This window comes from Sarcophilus harrisii, chromosome 1, assembly GCF_902635505.1.
Source record: "Sarcophilus harrisii chromosome 1, mSarHar1.11, whole genome shotgun sequence".
In the NCBI taxonomy this organism is placed as follows: Eukaryota; Metazoa; Chordata; class Mammalia; order Dasyuromorphia; family Dasyuridae; genus Sarcophilus; species Sarcophilus harrisii.
This window is the reverse complement of record NC_045426.1, coordinates 412,527,182-412,551,378: the sequence shown is the minus strand read 5'-3', so window position 1 is coordinate 412,551,378 and position 24,197 is coordinate 412,527,182. Positions and strand designations below refer to the sequence as shown.

The 24,197-nt window shown below is 32.4% G+C and overlaps 1 protein-coding gene across 1 annotated transcript in view; it reads left to right on the top strand.

The window, feature by feature from the left end:
• Positions 1-24,197, top strand: part of CDH12 (cadherin 12) — an 890,215-nt gene that overhangs the window by 825,417 nt on the left and 40,601 nt on the right. Inside the window, exon 9 of the mRNA XM_003759641.2 lies at positions 514-767. Coding sequence (XP_003759689.1) covers positions 514-767 — 254 coding nt within the window. The remainder of the gene's footprint in view (positions 1-513; positions 768-24,197) is intronic.

Here is a 24,197-nt window from a genome sequence, read left to right as displayed (position 1 = left end):
GGAATAGCTAATCAAAGGAAGTCAGAATAGGGAAAACAAATAAAAATGAAATTTTAACAAGTAAAGGAAAAGTTTAATTTATGGCAACAAACTTAATCCTGGAATCTAAGGTTTATTATTATTTTTTTTTAAATATCGAATATATATTTACGAAATGAAATTTCTAGAGCTGCTCATTATATCTTGAAACCACTAGATGGCAATGTTCACGAAGGAATGATTCTTTCAATACTAGTATCTCCAAACAACTTTTAACATAAAACCAGTGTGCATGAAATTCAAATGGGTAATATTGTCATATGTTCTTAATTTTTTTTTACATTCTGCATTAGTTCTTCTACAAATATGTATTTTTTATTCTTAATCTAAGTCTTTCTCCCACTAATTAGCAAATAGGAAATTAAACACAGCAATCAGATTAATCATGCAAATTATAGGAACATTCCAAAAGTGTAGCTCACAGTTTTGCCATATTTTATGTGTTCCCTTCTTTTTGACTTTTTCTTATTGCAGCCATTAGATTTTGAAACAAAAAAGGCATATACTTTCAAAGTAGAAGCTTCCAACCTTCATCTTGACCACCGCTTCCACTCAGTGGGTCCTTTCAAAGATACAGCAACTGTGAAGATCAGTGTGTTGGATGTGGATGAACCTCCAGTCTTTAGCAAACCTCTCTATACCATGGAAGTTTATGAAGACACTCCTGTTGGGACCATAATTGGAGCTGTTACCGCACAAGATCTTGATGTTGGCAGCAGTGCTATTAGGTAAGAATTTCTACATTTCTACTGTAATCTAGAAATCATGTCTGTTAATGACACTATCTTTTAAGGGAAATCACTCACATGTATAAATACAAGGTAAATATCTATGGCAATCTGTGAAAGTCATCAATAATGTTCTTGTTCCTTTCCATTATCTAAAGAGATGTTTGGGGGAAAATAAACAGATGTGTTTACTCCTGTGCAACTAGTTACTATGGCAACTAAGTTTGCTAAGTTTCTTGGGATGGGGAAAAAACATAGCCAAATCTTCCCTAATGTTAAGTCCCATCAAGCTGTGACAAAATTGATATTGATGCCTTAGGGAGATAGTAATTAGCATCAGAAGATGTTGGGTCTGTCAACAAATACAAAAACATGCCTGAAACTCATGTACATATTTATAAAATAAGAACTTAACTCCCCCTACTGAAACTCAGGTACTACCAAAACTTTCTACTTAGTTGTCTGAAATGCTATGTGATTTCATTCCCACTTTAAAGATACTCCTTAACATTTATTTATGATTTGCCTTTTAATCTACGTCCTCAAAGATACATCTGTACCTGGAAGAAGTTAAGAATTCTTGTGCTATGGTAATGAACCCACGTTCATTCATCAGTACAGACCTAATTTTCTGACTACTCAGATTGTCTAGACCCCATCAGACTGTAGGGGAGAAGGAACAATTTACCTTCCTCTCTAACGTCCCCTCATTCCTTTCCTGACTCCAAATTGCCCAAATCTAATGGGGCAGCAGGACTAGAAAAGCCATATAGATGCTTGCACTGGTTGAATAAATATATTCTAATCCTTCTGATGAAATAGAGGACTTACATCCTTAACATCTGTAAGTCTGTCCTTCCATTTTCTGGGCCTTCCCATCTATCCTGTCTATATTTGCTCCACTCTATCCAAGACATCACCATCCAATCTACTGGTGGAACCTAATGAATCCTAATTCTTGTCTAGTGAATGTAGAATTCAAGAGAATTTCAAGAAACAGAACAGATGAAGTGATCAGTAAGAAGGGAAAATGAAATAATGTGGAAAAGTAAAAAAAAAATAGTGGAGGACCTTAAAACTAACATATTACATACTATATTTCAAGCATTTGTGATTATATCCATGTAGTTCCTCTCTCCAAGAATGCAGAGAGAAATCCCTTTAAAATTTAAGAGGTATTCTGTGAAAATTGATATGAAAAAAAAAAAAAATCACCACTAGGCTAACCCAATGATAAATCTTATCTTTCCAAATTATCCATTCTTGTAAATCATCAAATCTATTCTCTCTTTCTTTTTTTAAAATTTTCATTATTTTAGTTCTTTTCCTACATGACTAATATGGAAATATGTTTTGCATGATTAAACATGTATAACAAATCAGATTGCTTGCTTTCTCTTTTTCTTATTATAGCTTTTTATTTACAAGATATATGCATGGGTAATTTTTTAGCACTGATCCTTGCAAAACCTTCTGTTTCAACTTTTCCCCTCCTTCCCCTAACTTCCTCCCCCAGATGGCAGGTAGACCAATACATGTTAAATATGTTAAAGTATATGTTAAATACAGTATATGTATACATATTCATAGTTATTTTTCACCAAGTCTATTCTCAAAACTTTTCCAGCTTATGAGTGCCTGCAGGAATATATGTTCTATTGGCATAGCCTTTAGGAATCTAGGGTCATTTTCACATAATGTTGAAAAATCAGCATAGCACTTTAGTTAAAATGAAGTATTTCCCCTATTAAAATCCAAATCAGAGAAGTAACTTATTAACAAGTAATGATAGTGTTGGAATTAGTATATACTAAAATATATTCCCCTCAAAATCATAGTATGAATACAAAGAACTATTAGTATTGATAATAATAATTCATTCAAATGTGATTAAAATACTAAAAGTGTTTTAGGGTTTCCAAAGCACTTTATTCACTTCAATTCCAGTATTTTATATTCATAATATTAATGACATTTTACATATATATTATATTTATTCATTTAAAGAGAGAGTGAGAGAGAAAGGAGAGAAGAGAAGAGGGGAAATTAAGGAAAGGGAGGGGAGGAAAAGGGAAGAGAGGATTAGGGAAGAGAGCAGAAGTGAATAGAGGAAAGGAAAAGGGCTGAGGAAAAGTAATATGAAATCAGTACCTCAAAGCACAAATTTGGCAGTGTTTACCTAAGGAACTGGTTGTGTTTATTGGGTTTGGTTTTTTTTTATTCTGATTAACCTAAAAGCTGAAATAGTACTTTGATTATAAACTAGGTTCAGAAAGGGAATAATTAATATTTTCCTGCAAAAGACAGACTGAATATCAGCTACAATTCAGTGGAGAACCAATAAAGATCTAGAGGAAATAGTCACTTGCTCTTCTGCTGCTGACATTGACATAGCGAGAATGACAGCCATATTTCTCTAAGAAAACATGCTTCCTCTTTTCCAGCACCTGGTCCTCCCAGATACATGGTTTGGATTGAGGAAATTGCTTTCAGATCTCATCATGACTCTGAAAGCTAACACTGTGGCACCCCAAGATAGCCTTAGGTAGGCTATCTACCCTAAGAAGAAGCTTGGATTTAGTTATTTTTGTTCTACCTATTTGTAGCTATTTTCAAATTGAGAATATTCAAAATATTAAAAAAAGAGGGAGAGAAACATTAAAGATGAGGTGGGAGGAAAGTAAAAAAAAAAGATTTTGAAGTTAGGAGAGGAGAGAAGGTGAAAATAATTCAAAGAAGAAAAGACATGGCTAGAATCATAGATTTGTTGCCACATATAAAGAAGACATGCATTTTATAGATACTCAACTACCACAAACTCATTTTTCTATATCATTGAGTCTCAGGGGTAGCTAGCATCTGACAGATATCAAAAGTCTTATGTGAAATGAATTGACAGCTGTACTCTGGTTTCTAATAGGCAGGTGCCAACATAATTAAAACCACAGATCCAGATGGAACTAATTGACACCCATGAGGGAAGTTTCAAAAGATAGAGCAGGTTTTGAATCAACATGAAGTCTAACATTTCTATCCTAAGAGTAAATAGTAATCTTGAAGCAACCCAATGGGACTAGCATAGGTCATGTATTACCTTTTCTTTCTTTATAGAGAAGTTTTCAGGTACAGAAACTCATAGTAAAATCCCTTTGCATAAAGTAAGTTATTTTAAAAGATATTTTATTTTATGGTTTCTTTTTTTAAAGAAACAATAGTATGCATATATTCCTCTCCTTTTTTCATCATTATATTATTTTAAAAAGCAAACAGAATAAGAAAAAATTAGAAAAACAGAATAACAAAATAAAACAAAACCAAAGAGAACATTGTCATATACCTAGCATAACATCAGAGAGGATTCAAAATAAATAACAACAAATTATCAGATCAAGAAAGTATATATATATATATATATATATGTGTGTGTGTGTGTGTGTGTGTGTGTGTGTGTATGTGTGTGTGTGTGTATATATACGCATATATATATATGTAGAAATTATAATCATGAATATGCATCATTTTATTCTTGGAGACTCTGTATCTCCTTTTCTGGCTGGTTAACTTTGTTTTCATAATCTTCTTTTTCTTTATTTTTCTTTTTTTCCCCTAAATGTCGCTCACTTGATTTTCAAATTCTTTTTTTGACTACTATAAATCTTCTCTGGACAGGCAGTCATTTTGCATTACTTTTTGAGATAGAAGATTTTTTTTTTTTTACTTCAGTGTCCTCCTCTGAAGATGAACTCTGATCTTCTCTGTTCCTATAGTATGTTTCTATGGTGGGGCTCTTTCTTATTTGCCAGTATATATATATATATATATATATATATATATATATATATATATATATAGTGGGGGACATATATATATATATATGTAGTTGGGGAAATATGGAGAACTTGAAATTTACCGACTTAATCTGCCATCTTCCTAGACTCATCATTATCCTTTCTTTTTTAGTAACTTTGATAAGTGTCAGGTTAATGATAAACAAGTTGTGAAGCTGAATAAGGCAATCTATTGTCCCTGAATGGTCTCTAAAGTGGTTGTTGGTTGCAGACCAGAATACCTTGAAATATGCATAGCTATTTTTTTCTTTTCTTTTTTCTCCCAGTTTCTATAGCTTTTCTTTTTGTCTTCAAGCTTTTCATATCCATTCTTTCATCTTAATCCCTTTTATTCTGCTTCTTTTTCTCTTTTTTTTATTGACTATACCACTGATTAGCCAGTTGCATTCAGTGGTATTCTTGATCAAGAAGTGTTGCTTAACTTCACTGTGGAACATAAACTTGAGGGTCCTAGGTATATTAGCCTTTCTTTCACTTTTGAAATTCATGGTAATAACAACCTTTGACTATGAAATGGAGGGCTATTAATCGACAATTTTCATATTCTGGAACATTCTATTTCTAATCGTATAATGATTACTTAATGCAAATTTGGTCAGATGAGATTCCATTCTGGAAGGCTCAGGAGCCATAAAATATCAGACTTTAATCTTTATGATTTTTGCCCCATGTCCTGGTTTAGCTTCTGCTCTTCTTGATATTTCTCTTTTTGTTTTCTCCTTCCAAATGAAGGAAAATGGTATAAACAAATATTTTTCTTTTGATTTATATTTATTAAAAATGATTGTTATTTTCAGGAATAGTATTTGCTAAGATGCTTAGTACAATGCTATTTAGGAATAACATTGCATTTAGTATAAGTTAAAGATTTAGTTTTACATATTTGTAGTATCACAATAAATCCTGATAACTAGATAACAAAACATTGCTAATAATAGCATTATATAATATATAATGAAAGACATTAGGGATCATGTATTCCAACTAACTCTTTCGTTGATGGGAATACTGCTGTACAGGGAAAAGAAATCAAATGACTTGCTTGCATAATATCACTGGGGTTAAGTGTTTCAATAAAGGTCCTCTGCCTTTAATGTCAGTGCTTTTGACATAGCAATACCAAATTACCTCCATATAGTTCCATTTAAATTGAATAGCTTAGTCATATTGCTAGTGATATCTATAGAAACAGTACTATAATATCAGAGGCCATCTAGTTCAACCAAAATCTGAAAGAAATCTCTATTATAACATATCTGATCAAAGATTATATTCCTATAGAACATCTCCAATTGGGTAGAGCATTTTACTACCTTCTTAAGTAGAAAAATAAAAAAAAATTTACATTTCTATAGTGCTTTAAGGTTTTCTAAGTTTTATGCATTTTAATTCATTTGATACCCAGAATAAACCTAGGAGGTTTTTTTATTTTTTATTTTTCTCATTATTTTTATTATTCTCATTTTAGAGATGAGAAAATCAATTTCCACTAAGTTTAAGTATTCTGTCCAGGGTCATACAACTAGTTTGGATCTAGAGAAGGATATGAATTTAAATTTCCTGACCTTATGTCCCATGTTCTTTCCACTGTGCCACCCAGCTATTGCCTTAGATACTTCATAAAACTTCTAGATAGTTCTAACTGCTAGGAAAGGTTTGTTTGTTTATGAGGAGGGAGAGGTTGACATTAAGCCAAAATTTGTTTTTGTAAATCTACCCATTTTTCCTATTTTTTTCTTCTGTCAATGAACAAAACAGGTTTAATATTCTTATAAAGATACTTATCATATCCCTCCTTGTTTTTCTATTCTCCAAACTAAGCATTACCAGTTCCTCCAATCAATATTCACATGATATTGGTTCAGGAATATCTATCTTTGGTTTTGCCTTCCTTTGAATACTTTTTAGCTCATCATTGTACTAAAAATGTGGTTTCCAATACTTAATGGAATACTCCATTTGTATTCTGACCAAGGCAGAGTATATAGGTGCTCTATCACCTTGTCCTTTAGTATGGACTCAGTGTCATTCATTCTTATTTTTGCTTTCTTTTGGATATTCTCTAATTCATTATTATTCTTAGAGTGTTGTGCCCACAATTGACTGTAATGTTCCAGCAATACTCCAAGGCGGAGTATGGATGCTCTATCACCTCCTTACTCCAGGAAGCCAGGCTTCTTAGTGTAGCCCTGCCCCAATCCCCCAAATGAATTCCTTCAAATTAGTCTGTGTCCACTTTATCTTTGGCCCCTTGTCTCTCATTCTCCCTCAGCTAGAACCTGGATTCTATAGTTTGAAAATCAAACCAGAGCTGTTTGATGTTGCCTCTTCTGACCCCTAGAAGTCAGTAGGTAAAGAGAAGTCAGCACTACCCTGACCAGCCTCTCTCCTGCAAGTTATTCCTAGGATGGTGAGTGTGCTCCCTGGGTCTTTCTCCTTTCTTCTGTTCCTCAACTTTTTGGTTATAAATCATCAATCTTCCTTGTAGTATAATGTCTATCATTTTTAATATCACAATGTTCTTGAATTATTCTTTAATAAATTGGAGAAACAAAAATAATAAGCAAAGGTATATCTTGAGTATTAAAAAAACATCCATTTTGTACTTAACAATGAATGCTCAAAAGGAAAACATTGTAAATTAAATGTCCTGAAATAATGTGTGCTTTCCATTCTAACTTTCCTTTTCCTGCTAACTTTAAAAGTAATGTTTCTTTTGGTTTTATGACTTGTTATGTGATATAATCAGGAAATATCTAGGTAACTCATTGGATAAAGTACCAGATCTAGAATCAAGAACACATAATTTCAAATCTGGCTTCAGATACTTATTAGCTATGTGACTGTGGGCAACTTATTAACATTTGTTTGCCTTAATTCACTGGAGAAGGAAATGGCAACCCATTCTAGTATCTTTGCCAATAAAACTCCATGGACAGTGTAATCCACAGGGTCACACAGAGATGGACATGACTGAATGACTGAACAATAGCATCAACATGTGATACTTTCTTTAAAAATTACTGTGGAGAATATAAATATAATTTTCCCCATTTTCTATAAAATACAACTGATGCTTAAAGAAATTAAATGACTAACCCACAGCTATTAAATATTGAATCAGGATTCAAGCCTTGAACACATCTTTTCTCAAAGCCCTAAATTCTTTTCATTATTCCATACCTTTTCTTTTTGTTCTTCTCAATAATTGGGGATTATTCTTACAGTGGGAATAGTGGGAATACTTCAAGCCAATTAAGTATTCAGTTATGCCAGTTAAAAGTTTTAAGTAGAAGAATAAACACTTGGGGAAATCTATTAAATGCGTAGACTCTTTTTCCAAATAAAGTTAAAATTATGGCTTCAGCCTTTCTCCAATTAATGTACCTTGTCTTTGGTTCCAGTTGTTTTTCCCCCCAATATAACAAAAACATTGAAAGAGCCACTATAAATATTTGTCAATCTATATTTTTTTCCTCCTTCTTTGACATCTCTGCCAAAAAGATATATATAGTCTTTCTTACAAGATCTATATATTTTTGTAGTGTTCTATCTGTCTCTGTCTTTCTGTGTCTCTGTTTCTGTCTCTCTTGTCTCTGTCTCTGTCTTTCTCTCTCTCTATCTCTCTCTTTCTTTCTCTGCCTCTGTGTGTGTGTGTGTGTGTGTGTGTGTGTGTGTAACATTCAGTGATTTGGAGACATAAATCCAAATTATTTTCTAAAATGACTGCTCTCCCAACAGTCAGGCAATGTGTTTATTTTCCCATAACCCTTCTAATAACTGTTATGTCCCCTTTTTTTGTCATTTCTAATCTGATATGTATGAGATAGAATCTCAGAGTTGTTTTTCTTTTTATCTGTCTGGTATTATTGATTTAGAACATTGATTACAATCAAATTTTGGAATTATTTTAAACATTTGAATTTTTTTCCACATTTCTTTTGATAGCTTAGATTTTTTTCCCTTGAAAATTGCTTGGTCTAACTTTTCAACATTTATGTGTTAGATAAAAGCTCTCAAAGTTTAATATAAATTCTTCTCTCCATATATGTATATGTACAAATATGTATATGCATACATCTATACATACACATACAAAACATATATACAGGTGTATGTGTCATATTGGATCTTCATTCTCTTATCAAAGAAACTTGAAAAAAAGATTTTTCCTACTTAATTTTTTCCCTTCTGGTTTCAGCCTCATTTATTTTGTGCCCATAAACTTAAAATAAAACCTAATATTTTAAAATTTAGTATTTTTTTCAAATCAAAAATAGGTTGCAATTACTGTTTTATTAAATTGATTTAGGTAATTATGAACACAGTTGAATGGTATTTTAACATTATCACTATCATTTTTATAACTTTTTGTTAATTGACACACATAAAATTCACAATTAGTGTTCAACTAAGTAATTAAGCACTTTATGTAACACTATTTCTCCTTTTTGAATAATGTGCTGTCCAACTAAGAACTACCTGTTTAATCAAGAAAATTCATTAATAGACTTTTCTAGCTAATTAGTAGTCATTATGCTCAAGTTTCACTTGGGTTCCTTGAAGTTTTGGGATATTACACCTCATTTTATAGTATTAAAGTTGTACTTGTGCTTTAGTAAATCACATACATAAATCATCCTTTTCTTTAGAGCTGGTATATACATACTCTTTGAAAACATGTAGCAATAAATCAAACAACTGCTTAATGTCCATATGCCACCTGATAACCTAGTTTAGTTTTCCAAATAAATACAACTATACAGTTAGAAAGAAGAAAAAAAAAACCTCATCTTAGGGAAATCAATTAATTTCTCTATACTTCCAAATTCTTATCTCTCAAATGATGGGCTTGCACTGGATAAATACTACGATTCCTTCCAGTTCTAAGAGTCTATGATGAAATATCAACATTTTCTATTACCTATCTTTCTTGCCCTGGTTTCTCAATGAGAATCTGGTGAAAAGCAGGTCCAGCGAGAAGCCAGCCAAATGAAAAGAGTATTATAAATAATGTAGAAAAGTGAAAATGGTGGCTAGAGTGGTCTTTGTACTCGTTTCTATTCATTGATTAAGATATAGTAGTACTAACATCTTAAAAGGATGAGGAAAGGAATAATTCATTCTTGATTCAAGTTACCACAATGTCAGAAGTCACAAGAGGGTTTATATGACATTTTTAGTGGAACAAATTTTTTATTAGGGCTTTTATGTTATCTCTTCCTTTGATATCAAATTAAATTATTTAGCATTGACAGTGCTTAGTTTATTTTTCACTTCAAGGTCTTCCTTTTAAATCTGCTTACAAATCCCAGGGCAAGATTATGTGAAGCAAGGTAATTTTTATTTTGTTTTTAGCCTACCCATCCACTTCCATTGTGAAGGCAGTATAATGCAGTATAAAGGATTCTGGATATAGAGGACCTAATTTCAAATCACAATTCTTCCACTTACTACCTGAATGTCCTTGGGTAAGTTACCTATCAGGCATTCATATTTCTTCTTCTGTTTACTGAGGAGACTTGATGCCTCCAAAAGACCCTGCCAACATAATCTATGATTTATAACTATCATCTTAATGTTGTCACACATCATAAAAGGGTTCCTTCTATGATAGTTTATTTATGGTTCAATGTAACTTATAGAAAATCATTGAATATAAGAGCTCACTCTTATAAGATCCCAAGCCCAATGAACAGATCATTTTATAGAATACTGTTTGCCTAAAACTCTAGCAAATGAACATAGCCAACAAATAGCTAACAATAGAAAAGAGGGAATTGGAGGAAGTGTGAGCTGGGGGATTTAAGGGAGTAAAGGGGAATTTTAAAACAATTTTTAAAAAGTATACAATGCTTCTATGTCTGCCAGAGTCAGAGAATTAGTTTAGGTCGTCCTAATAATAAAAAAGGAGATATTGGAAGAATATTTTGTTGCCCTCTAGATTGTCATGTAGAATCAAATTTATCCCCAAAGCATCAAAAAAAAAAAAAAAAAATAGCATGTCTCTAGAGCTATTTGGCGGAGTGGGAATTGACTTAAACGTAGCACAGCTGGCAATAACTTGATAAAGAACTTCTCATATTTTGGGCTTTGTATGAACAATCATCTAGAAGGAAAAAACCATTCTAAGTTTTCATGATATGGTGAATAATTGAATATATGGTATAAAATATAATGAGGAATAAAACATGACATCAAGTTTAAAAAATTAGGTGACTGGAAGGATAAAGGACAGTGGTACCTTTTACAGAACTAGAAAAAATGAGGAAAATGTAATGAGTTCTATTTTGGACATGTTGAATTTGAGACTGCTCTGGGACTTTTATTTCAAAATATCCAATAGGAACTTGGTAATGTGAAAGAAAGGACAAGTAATTTTTTTTTCTTACAAAAATAGAGCAGCAACTGGTAAAATTTCAGCATATCTTAATGATAACATCATTTGCCAAAAGGAAGAGAAAGCAACAAAGAAACTACTAGTCCAGCTCTGATTTTGACCAAAAAAAAGCATATTACAGAAACAAAAATGAGAGAAATTTCAGGAAAAACAAACCTTCCAACTTAGAATGGAAATACCATTCTTTAATCTTTGATTTTTTTCCCATGTTCTGATTTAGCTTAAGGTATGACACTATGTAAGACACCGAGAACATAAAAGTCACAGCACAAATGATGAAACCTTTAGTACAGTCACACATTTCTTCTTCTGATACAAGATGTTGATGAGCAGGAACAGTTCCAGGAACATGAGAGCCTCTTCATGGACACTTCTGACACTGCTGACACTTTTGTACCAGGAGTGTAGTAAATTGGCTGAAAGTTCATAAATGTCTTTCATGAAACCTATCCCAGAATCTGTCCCTGCTAAGGCTCTTTCTGTACTACCTAGTCATCAGTATTTGGCCAATATTCAAAAATGCCTTCTCTCTGAGAACGAGGGAGCTAACACAAAATCATTTCTTTTTAAAGGCTCTGTGAAATGGTCAAATATTGCTTCCTACATTGGCTAAATAATAAGGACTTTTTCTCATCCTCATCCAATAACTCATACTAATCAACTAGGAGATCTCCTTTCTTCCAGGTAAATACATACCCACCATAGTTATAAAGCAATAGTTTCACCTTTCCCGTCACATTAAAAAACAAGATTGCTCTCAACAATAAAACTTGTGGTTTCTCCATGCTTTTTTTGGGAAGGAGTTTCCTGAATCATCCCAAAGGGAAAAAAAAATGCTCCCTGAGGAGAAATTATTTTTTTTCCCCAACATCTAATATACCCTCTGAAGATACAAGCACTTTGAGGATCAGGCAACTTTGCTAGGGAATGAGGATAGACTGCAAAGGATTAGACTGAACTGTGTCAAAATGGTCCATTCTTGTTAAGTGGACTTCTTGGACTTTGGAGTCAAGGAATCCCTAGTCAAGGGAGGAAGCCCTTTCCTTTTCCAGGGTAATGCCAATTTGTCAAGAAATAGTTTCTGGGAGCTTGCTTTATAATTTTCGTTGGTATTTGTACATATCTGACATAAGCTGTTGGATGCATACTAATTCAGCTGTTCATCAGTAGGAAGAAAATGTTTTATCCTGAGATAAGAGAGTTTCTTTTCCCAGCGGGGCACAGGTTGAGAGCCATTTGAATTAGTAATAGCTAACTTGTCCTGGTGAGGGGAATCATAGTCCTACTGTGCTCAGAATGGCATCAGCATTCAAATGTCCAGTGACACTGGACCTGATCTCTGCTCTTCTTTTAACAGCTTCAACCTGGTAGTTTAGGATATATAATGCATCCTATATACAACTATATGTAGTGAAAAACAAAAAACAATAATAAAATTTATTATTCTTGAACCTAAATGAGAAAGCCTTACTTTACCCAGTCCTATACTTTGCAAGTCCAGACTTCTTGGTTGTACCCATGGCCACTGCTCAAGAACTGGTAAAGATGAATATTTTCTCTGCTTCATCCCTCAAAGCTCTTTAACAGTCCAGACATTTACCCTAAAACTCAGCCTGCAGGGAGTACTTGCCAGTGTCTTCTTTTACGAGATTAGTGATTGTTGAAGCCCAGTTCTATGTGGGCTCTAACAGTGGATAGATATAACAGATAATTAATTAAATAGAAATTCTCAGAAGAAAGGTATGGTTTGAATTCACTTGTCCAGCAGAGGAAGCAGAGCTCCAGGATCTGAATTGGAGGCCTTGGTCTCTGGCATAGTCACAACTTCTTAATTAAAACGCTACTACCAGAGGGTTGTGGGAGAGCATTATTTCTTTTTTTTTTTTAATTGTCTTTTTTTCTTTTGGAGGCAATTGAGATGATTTGCCCAGGGTAATATCTGAGGTCTGATTTGAACTCTGATCTTTTTGACTCCAGGGCTAGTGCTTTTATGTACTGTGCTACTCAGATGCGCCAAGCAAATAGTATTTCTAATGTACAATTTTCATTTAACAGTAGAAGCCTTCTGTGCTCTTTCATCTTGCTACAGGAAGCATTTTGTATCAACCAAGGAATAATAGGAAATTCAGACATTATTATATAATCCTATTTAGTTAGTTAACAAGGTCACAGTAAGAAGAAAGCAATTGTTTTCCAAAAATAACATAGTGAATGACTGCTTTTGGGAACTTGGATTCCAAGACTCTTGGCAATGAATTATTTTTGTCACCCCTCGGTATCTGTCAAAGGCTTCATCCAGGCCAGTCTTTATGGAAAGAGATATATAGAAACATGGATCTTTCAGGTTCCTAAATACTCAGTGGGAGAGAATGCTGGTCTGCCTATTTTTCATCTTCCAAGGTTGTAGATTGTTTGGGGCCCAACTTGGAGGACACTGACTGGTTTTGTTCTTCCTTCCATCGTTTCTTCTTTCCTTCATCTCTTCTTCCCTCCATCCCTCCTTCTTTCCCTCATTCCCTTTCTCCCCCTTTTCTTCCTTCCTTTTGGGCTTTCTAAAATGTAAAGAATTCACTAGGTGGACTTTCTTCTTCTGGGCTTCTTAAATATGAGGAAACATGTCAGAAGCTTTATTCTGAACTGTATCTGGAAGCTGAGTTTTCTCTATCTGATGTTAAAAATGAACAAACAACAAACAAGCAAATAAAAACAATCCAGCATCCTCCTAGTTCTGGTTTAATGTTAGAACAAAATGCTGGACATGTAAGAAGAGAAGAGGTTTACTCTAACAGAGAAAGTATAAACAAGAAGAACACAGTGGTATTTTCTTCTCTGGATGTGACCCTCTTTTTCTCTACCTGGAGAAAGTTGATCAGTCATCAGGGTATAGTGATTCCCATGATTTTTGATAGCCACCAAGAATAGAGGCCTAGCCTACATGAAGTTGTGACCTTTTATATCATGAGACCAGGGAATTGCATCAGGAAAACTGTTGCCAACAGATTTCATAGGGGAAGGAAGATAATTTCAGTTAGGGAAGCTATATCAGGAAATAATTTGTCTGACCACATCAACTATATCATGCGTAAGAGAAGAATAAAAGCAAGGAAACGAAGGCTATTCAGATAGGATGATAATAACATGACAGAGAGAAGATATAACTATCATTTTGCCAAGAATAATGATCTTTAAATTGTAAAGGACAGAACAAAAATGAACCCTACTTCAGGAAGTAATCAATGCCTAAATTAAGCAAAGGGATACAGGTTATAAAGGAGAAATAAAGGTTTAAATCATCAGCCCCAAAAGGGGAAAACATCTATAGCATATGTTATATTTGTGATTGTTGAGTCACTATCCATTTTATTTGAAAGTTCAAAGAGAACAGGAGACATGACAATGTATTGTAGAAGAGAAAATGCCTCAATAATAAAAAAAAAAGACATTAAGAGTCCATAGATTCGAGACTGGTAATTTAATTTTATTCCTGGGGAAAAAAAAGCAAAAATATATAAAATACATGTTTAAAGGTATAATTTGGAACATTTAGAAAAAAGAAGCAATGAATCAGTATGATTTCATCAAGAAAACATCATGATTGTGTAACATTATCTTCTTTTTAAAAATAATATTATTAGGCTTGAAGACAAGGGAAGTACTAAGCTACCCCTTGGGTTACTTTATACATTGACTTAACATGGGCCAAGATTAATATCTTGCCAGCTTAGAAGAGTTTGCCAGAACTTGCATTCAAGTTCAAGAACCCACATTTCCTCCTTAGTGTGATCAGAGAAGAATTTTCTGCTAATATAATTCTTCTTATATTCAGTAAGCAAGATAAAAATTCTTAAAAAGGACAATTTATTTTCTCAAAATGACATGTGCTTCTTGGATGACAAAATATTATTTAATTGATTTGTTTTCCTGCTATTACCCATCTTTCTTGACAGACTATTGTAGGAAAACATACACAAAAACCAAAATTAATATGCTTGTTGCTGAACAAAAGAGACCAAAAATGTGAAAGTCAGAACAACTTTGTAAGAGGTAAGGATCTGTAGAATGGTAAAGATCTGAAAAAGCACACATTAAAGATAGCAGCATGCTTACTTTCCTCACATAAAATTCTTTATCTATGTCACACTACCAGATGGGGAAGGTCATAATTGCATACTGATGAAAACTATGTTTAATTACCTTTAAAATATATATTATGTGCTCCTAGAAGCCTTTTCAAAATGTGCAGGGAAAATGGAATTAGTGTAATGGCTGTCACCAGAATGTGAAATTTGAATAGGATGAAATTAGTATAATGTTGCTAGATCAGAGTAATGTTCATATTTTGGGGAATAAATCAAAGAAAATTTTAAGAGAAATATAGGGCATTTACAGCCTTTTGGAGCATATCTGAATATGCAAATATACAGAGAAATTACCCTAGTCTACCTCACTTTGCAACTATTATGCAGTTTAAGACTCTCAAGAGAGTGATTTTGCCCTAGTTGCTTTTTTTTTTTAGTCTAGTTACAGATTCACAGAAGTGAAATGTAAGACCTCTAGTATTTGTGGAAGCTTGTGATTCCAAACAGTTTTCAATTAAGAGAGAAAATAGATGGTTATGTATTGACAAGATTTTGTTGAAAGTGCTAGGAAAAATTCTTATAATGTTAATATAGAAACACCAACATAAAATCACACAAATACATAAATTCATTAAATCTTAGTTTTTGTCATATAACTTCCTTTAATATGCTTTTCTGGTACATTGTTGTGATGAGTGATATGTGCATGTGCCATGCTTGTGTACACACATAAATAAGAGAGAAATACCTCCTTTTTTTCTGTTTCTTTGGAATTGTGGATGTTTCTCCTCAAAGTATCTTATCTGCATACATGTATCTTACCTTCCCCCTACATATATATACACACATACACATCCAAAAGGAATTTAAGCTTCAGGGACTGTTTTACCTTTTGTCTTTGTATCTCAAATATCTTTCACATAGTGCTTGATAAATGTTTCTTGAATGATTGAATAAGCAGATAATTATCTATGTCCCATTCTTTAATCTCTCATTTCTCTCATAATATATCTTTCACAGAGCTTCCAAAATAATCTTCCCAATAAAGCACATATATAAACATGTGAACTTCTTCTCATCCATACTCAAAAAATTTCAATGATTTCTTATTGCCGTTGGGATAGGACAGAGATTCCTGTTTGGTAGTAATATTCTTCATTAATTGACCTCTTTCCAGACTTATTGCTCATTATTTTTCTATACATACTTTATATTAGAGCCAAAATAACTTACTTGCTATTGGTCATTCTCAAAATTCCATCCCTCACTTCTTCACCTTACTACATGCTCTCCTCCATACTTGGAATATACTCCTGTCTCACTTGTATCTCTTAGATTTCTGACTTTAAATTTTAGTTTGGATACTATCTTCTAAGGGAAGCTTGTTCTGATCTCCCTAATTGCTTCCTCCTCAAATTACCATATTTATGCTTCTATGTTTGAACATTGTATCTTCTAAATAAAATATAAACTCCTTGAAGACAAGATCTATTTATTGTTTTGAACAAAGTGGACTTATAGATCATGAAAACAAATTTACATAATCTGATTCATCCTCACTGAAAAAATAACTTTTTTTTCACTCATCCAAACATAAACCTGTTCTGAAAAAACCATGTAAGGCAGGTGTGTCAAAATGTTTTAGCTCAGGAAAACTGTTTTATACAACCTAATGTGCCTAATCCTTTACTTCCAACAGATGGAATGAGGAATTCTCTTTAGGAGGGAATCCTATTTGTATCTAAGAATAAGAGAAGGCTATTTCATATTCCACAAAAGATGAAGCAAGTTTCTGCTAAGTAGTAAAAGTGTCAGTTATGTATGTATATGTGTAAATATACGTATATATGTGTATATGTATATATGTGTATGTATATATAATTTTACCTTAGACATTTATTTGATATTTATCCTACCTATAAAGTATATAGAACAATTATTATTGATATGAATATTATTTTGGGTGGTAGGTAGATAAATTGCTGGGCCTGGAGTCAAGAAGTTCTGAGCTAAAATACTGGTTCAGATACATACTAGCTATGTGTCTTTAGATAAGTTATATAGCACCTTTCTTCCAGGGTTGTTTTGAGGATTAAATGAGATATTTGTAAAACAATGAGCAGAATGTTTGGCACATAGCAGGCACTTAACAAATGGTTTTTCCTTTCCATCCTTCTTCCTTTCTATTATCCACAGATATTATAAACCCTTTTTAGTAGATGAGGATACTGAAATCAGAAATAATTGCTACAATTATATATATTATATAAGACACTCTTGCATGCACATTTGGATAAATCCATTCAATAAACATTTATTAAATATCTACTAAGTGCCAGATACTATGCTAGGCACTTGTCAAAAATGAAACAGCTTCTGTCTTCAAAGAGCTTACCTTCCTTTGAGGATGAACTATCTATCTCTCTATCTATCATTATCTATCTATCTATCTTATCTGTCTTATCTATCTGCATTTATATATATATACATAAATTATGTGTATATATAAACAGATAGATTTATGCATTGTATATTTATGTATATGTATAGTAGAATTTTAAATAGCTTAAAACTGCACTAAGACTTTTGGAATACTTTGTGCACAAAATTACTGGTAAAAGTGGCATCTAAAGGGATCAGAAAAAGTCTCTATAAGACATAGCATTTGATTTTTAAAGTTAAATATTCTAACAAACCCATGCATCAAAAATCCATTTCTTATTAGGGTTCATTTCTCACTGACATCAGATTATAAACCTTCCATGCTTTAGTTGATGACTTTCATGAGTTTTCTCATGAAATCCCTCCCACTTGATATGTCCCTGTTTAAAAAAGTACATTTTGAAGACATTATAATGATAGGAATCATGAGACTTAGCTAGGCTGAGATTGGTTGAGACATATAATTCATCATGGAGATATTATTCAAAGCCTTTCTAGAACTAAAACCTGGCAAAATTTTGCTTCATTGTATATACTTTCAAGAACCGCGGGTGTCTTAATATTCTAAAATGAGGCCTCAGACTAGGACATTAGAAAAGAATATGTCTCTGTGTATGTATACACATATACATACATGTATATATATATGCACATATATATGTATATTTGTATATATGTAAGCCCACCCCTTATATATATGTATGTGACTGACACTTTTGTCGTTTAATTGAAATCTGCTTAATTTTTTGTATAATATAAAATAGGTTTCCTTTATCCATTACCCTAGGAGAATGCCTCAGCAGACAGACCTGGGATTCCCTTCTGAAAGAAAACTCCTCATTCCATCTGTTGGAGGTAGAAAATTGGGCTTGTTAGGTTGCATAAAAAGTTTTCCTGTGTCTAAAACATTTTGACACCTCTGCCTCATGGGTACTTTAGAAGAGGTTTATATTTTGATAAGGTGAAAAATGTGGTGTTTTCTTTTAGCAAGGATAAATTAGGTTAAGTGATTTTCTTTTCATGAACTCTAAGTCCACTTTATTTTAGATTTATTCAGTCATACCATGACTCACAATAACAATTCAGACCAAAATTGTGATCACTGCTATTATTAGTTGGTTTGAATCTTTGATTTTATTTCTTTGTGGATATTTAGTTATTCTTCAATATATTTTTGATTGATGTGACCTTAACTTCACAAGAAAGAAAAACAAAAAGGTGAGGTAGGTGTGTAAGATCAATTTTTCTTCATAGAGAACAACATAAGCCTCTTTTACTAAATAAGGGAATCTTGAATAGAACCACCATAGGGCTGACATCATCCCTCATACTTAAAAGGTATAACCTAAAGATTAGAACTGTTTAAAGCTTAATTTCCACCCCCCAATAAAAAATATGAATCTATCCTTTAGGTTTCAGTTCATTTGTTTTTCTGAAAGACTGAAATATCTTTCTCATAATTGTAACATAATGAATTGATTATTGGGTCAATTCAGCAATTGTATGACATATTTTTGTTGTTGTTATGAAGATTATTTGAAGATCAGACTCTATAAGCATTATGCTTTTCATACTTTGTTAATATGTAAGCAAGGTACTACAATGACTATATTAAACACACAGGAATTTAAATACTAATGTAACAACCCTATAAAGTTCCATGTAACTTCTTCATCCTAGAGTAGCTGAGCCCTTCAAATCTTTTCTGGGACTTTGTTTTATTTAAATTTTGAGGGAGGTTAGTTAAGGCAGTGTGGAATTATTCAAGAAGGATACAAAATATAGACTGCCCTTTTGTGTCTAGAAAAACTTAAAATTAGTGAAACACATGGTTGGCTTCGGTGCCTCCATTTCCTTGGTAAAGATTTTCCCTTTATGTTATGATATTCTCTGGGTTAAGGATATGTAATCTACCACAGTGGCTCCCTCCTTTTCTCTGTCCCTGGGCCCCATTCAAGTCCAAACTTAAGTACCTAAGTACTATTGAAGTCAGAACAGGTTGGATTTAGGGATTTATAGTAGGTAACAAAGAGAGAACAATTCAATATAGACTTGAAATCTGTAGGTTCACTTTTGTCCTCCTCAATGTGTAGTCCATTTCTTTACAGCTAGCACTTAGAATGCAATAATAATAATAATAATAAAAACAGTTCATAATTTTATGGAGACAAAGTCCATCACAAAATACAGACCACAAATAAATATGATTTAAAGAGAAGAAATTCTCAGTTATCCAAAAAGAAGTGAGGTAGCATAGAGGAATATTTTTGCCAGGTTTTAAGAATGGAAACAGTCAGAGACATAGCAAAATTTTGTTCAGGTATATCACTCCTTAATTTTATCTTTGCATAAACTATGAGATTTGGGGCTTTGGTCAGTTTCTGGCAGAATATTTTCCAGTTTTCTCAGAAGTTATTTTTGTCAAATAATGACTTATTGCTTCAAAAATGTGTTAACCAATGATCCTAGCAATGCTAGGTTACTAAGGTCATTTACATTTGTATATTGTGTCACTAATTTATTCCATTGTTCAAACACTGTATTTCATATTCATTACCAGATTGATTTATTTTATTTTATTTTTAATTTATGGAATAAAATAAAGCATTTGCATAACATAGTACAATAAAAAGATGATTGCATATGAAACTGTAAATCTACTATGAAGAACTTGTTATTCCTTTCAAATGTATAACAAAATTATCATATAAATTTCTTTTTTCTTCCCTTCCCCCTGCCCTTGAGATGGATGGCTACAATTATACACACACACACATATACACACAAAATTATGCACACTTCTACTTATCAATTCTCTCTCTGGATATAGATAACATCTTTCTTCATAGTTCTTCATAATTAATTTGTGTATTTGTAATAGTTAAAATAACTTATTCATTCAGTTTTATTAAATCAATACTGTTATTCTGTGTGCAGTGTTCTCTGGGTTCTGCTCAATTCACTCTTCATTATTTTGTCCAAGACTTTCAATGGTTTTTTTTTTCACCTAAAATCATTGAACTCGACCAATCCTTAATTGATGGTCACCTCTAAAATTTCCAGTTTTTAGCCATCATAAGGAGAGCTATTATAAAGATTTTAAAACATAAAACTATTTTTATTTATTTTTGGAAATGGATCAAGTAGTAGCATTGTTGGGTCAAAGAGTATATCTAGTTTAATAACTCTGACAAAATTCTAGATTGCTCTCCAAAATGATTGGATCGGTTAACAATTTCACCCAAAATGATTGTTTTGATAATTACTGTGTTACAATTTGATATCTGATCACATTGTAAACCACATTTTTTGACTTTCCCCACCTTCATATTCTCTTGATATTTTATGTGAATTTTATTTTATTATTTTATTGGTTCTACAAATTAATTCTTTTGTAGTTTGATAGCCATTAAATAAGTAAATTAATTTTGGTCAAATCGTCATTTTTATTATTTTGCCTTGGCCTTTCCATGAGCAATTAATATTTCTCCCAATGTATAGATCTCTATTTTTGAAGTGTTCTTTACCTTTATTTTTAAATGGTATTATATTTTTCCAGATACACACAAAGATAGTTTTTAAGATTCACCTTTGTAAAACCTTGTTTTCCAAATTTTTCTCTCTCTTATCCCTCATCTTCCCTCCTCTTGACAGGAAGCAATTCGATACAGGTTAAACATGTACAATTTCTTCTAAACATTTCCCTATTTGTCTTGTTAGATGAGAAAAATCAAACCAAAGCGGGAAAAACATGAGAAAGAAAAAACAAACAACTTTATTGCTGTAAAGAGCCAAGTCCATTACAGTTAATAATCGTGTGATCTTATTGTTACTATGTAACTTGGTTCTGCTCATATCACTTAACTTCAGTTCATTTAAGTCCAGGCTTTTATGAAATCAGCATGCTCATTATTTCTTATAGAACAATAATATTCCATTACCTTCATATACCATAACTTATTCAGCCATCCCTCAACTTAGGGACATCCACTCAATTTCCAGTTCCTTGCCATTGCAAAAAAAGCTGCTGCAAAAATTTTTGCACATGTGGGTCCTTTTCCCTCTTTTATAATTTCTTTGGGAAACAGACCCAATAGAGACACTGCTGAATCAAAGGATATGGACATCTTTATGGCCCTTTAGGCATTAGTTCTACATTGTTCTCTAGAACAATGCATTTTGCCTACTGCTTTCCTAATATTGAACCAGTCCTGAATTTCTGGTGTAAGTCCCATCTGGTCATTTATATCAATATTCATTATTGGTGGATAGATTGGTGTAAAGTTTTCTTCTATGATTTTACTCTCCCTTTGAATAGCTATCAATATAATAATAATTTTTCATTCTTAGTATAGAAGATTTGGAATAAAATCACAACATATTACAACTGAAAGGAATATCATGATTGTTACCCTTTCTGTAAAGTCAAAGAGATGAAGTGACTTGTATCATCAAGCTTAGGGTATAAAAGTGGCAGAGTTGAAGTTAGTAGTTAAGCTTGGGTATGGGATTCTTATCATCCTGTCCTGTTGCTTCTCTTTTCTTAGAAAAAAAAAAAAACAAAAAACAAAAAACTAGACCTCATGCAAAAAAAAAAGTGAAATCTTAGTTGAGTTTTAAAAGGAAAACAAAAATTCTTAGATGTACAGTGAAGAGGGAGAATGTTCTAGGCATGGGAAGGTGGGCAGATAGCCCATGTAAAGGCAAAGATATGGGAGATGGTGTCATGTATGAGGAACAGCAAGAAATCCCATTTGTCTAACCTAAAAGCATATAATATATAATATGACAAGAAAGCTAAAATGGGGTCATGCTAAGAAAAACTTTAAATGCTAAACAGAGAATTTTAATTATGGAGTTATGATTCACAAGTGTTTATAAAATATAATATGAAGATATATACTTCTGGAAAATTACCAGTCTAACTCCTTTTAATATAGAATTAGTAGGCTATACCAATGAATAGTAAGTTATTACAGGTTCTTAAAGCAAGCTGCAAAGACTTTAAATTTAAGTCTAGGGAAGGATTATATCTGTCAACCAAGATTACCCTAGTTACATACAGATAGACGTCACTAGTTGACTACAGAGTAATTTTTATTTTGTTTATTTTAATTTTGTTTTGCAATACTAACTCACAAAGTTTGTATATCAAACCATATGGAACTAATAGTCTATATGAGTGAAGCAAATATCTATCAATAAATTTATAAATTCTTGGAAGATGGAAAAATTATTCTATATATATATATGAACATAAAATAAGAAGACTTCCTTTCAAAAGTTTAATCATATCAAAGTGTATAAAGTCCTGCCTATGTTGAGGGGGTATGAGTCTACATAATTCATGCTGGATACTTAACATGAGTTTCTATAGAAGGAAGGCTCTTTCTCACTATTATAAATAAGAGAAACTTTATGTAAGAACTAATCCATTGGTGCCCAAAAGGAACATGATTAATATTATGCTGGCAAATAGACCTAACAATTCTTTCAGTGTTTTTTCCCAGACATGGGCTTCCTTCCTCTTTTACAAATCTGGAAAATCTCTCCTGCCAAGAAAACTCAAACCTCTGAAAACTGGGAAGCAGTTTTCACCTTTAAGATTGATAGATACTTAGTTGAAAAGAATTCTTGTGAAGGAATAGTATGAGAGAGAAATTCTTTCTCTACCAACCAGGGATAATCCACAAAATTGGAGAAATGATTATCTTTGCATTATTTAGAATTTCAAAAAAAATTTAACATGATTCAGACTAAAAAAAAAAAATCCAAGTAAACATAACTGTCAGATTTTTAGTTATTTTCCAACTTTTTATTAGATAGGGATAAAAATGTCTCAATAAGTTTCCTTTTTTCAAAAGTCACATGATATATGAGTGACCTAAAATTCTCTGTACAGGAAAAAAAAGCACTAAACCTATTCAAGAAATAAGAGTTCAAATTCAAATCTGTCTTCATTTACCTTACTGGGTTTTAGCATGGGAGAAGGTTGGATTTGATTGCTGGCCTCTAAAGTTGAAGCCTTCATTATACTCTTATAGGATTTGGAAATCATTTCCTGTTAAAGTAGTTATAATGTTCATTCTCCTAATTAATTATTCAAAATGCCCAATTATTTAAACTTTATCATTGGGATGTAGACAACAAAGGTGATCTAATCCAACCTTATGATTTTATGTATAAGTAACTCAGACCCAGAGTAATTTTTTTTTTTTCTAAAGACACATAGGAAATGAATAGCAAAACCAGGATTCAGAGATTCACCAAATATAAATCTGCTACACATTTCATAACATCACACACCTCTTTCAATTCCCCTTGTTTCATTTAAACATTACTTTGTCAAAATATCACTCAATGATGCCCAAAGTTGTAATACAGAATGATGTAATAATTGAATAGTAGCTATGAGAGTAACAAAAATATACATTAAAAGGGAATTTCTCAAGATTAATGATTTCTAAATTAAATCATTAAAAATTAAAGATTTTTTTCTGCTTTTGTCAAATGTGAGTATTTTTTTAAGCACAACAGTAACTTTCAGCTTTTGTTTTTATTTATACTTTTTTTTTCCTTTTTTATGGTACTAAAAACATTGTGCTCCCATCTCAAACCCTATATCCCTTTAAGGAGTGTTTCTTGACTTATAAAAGTTTTG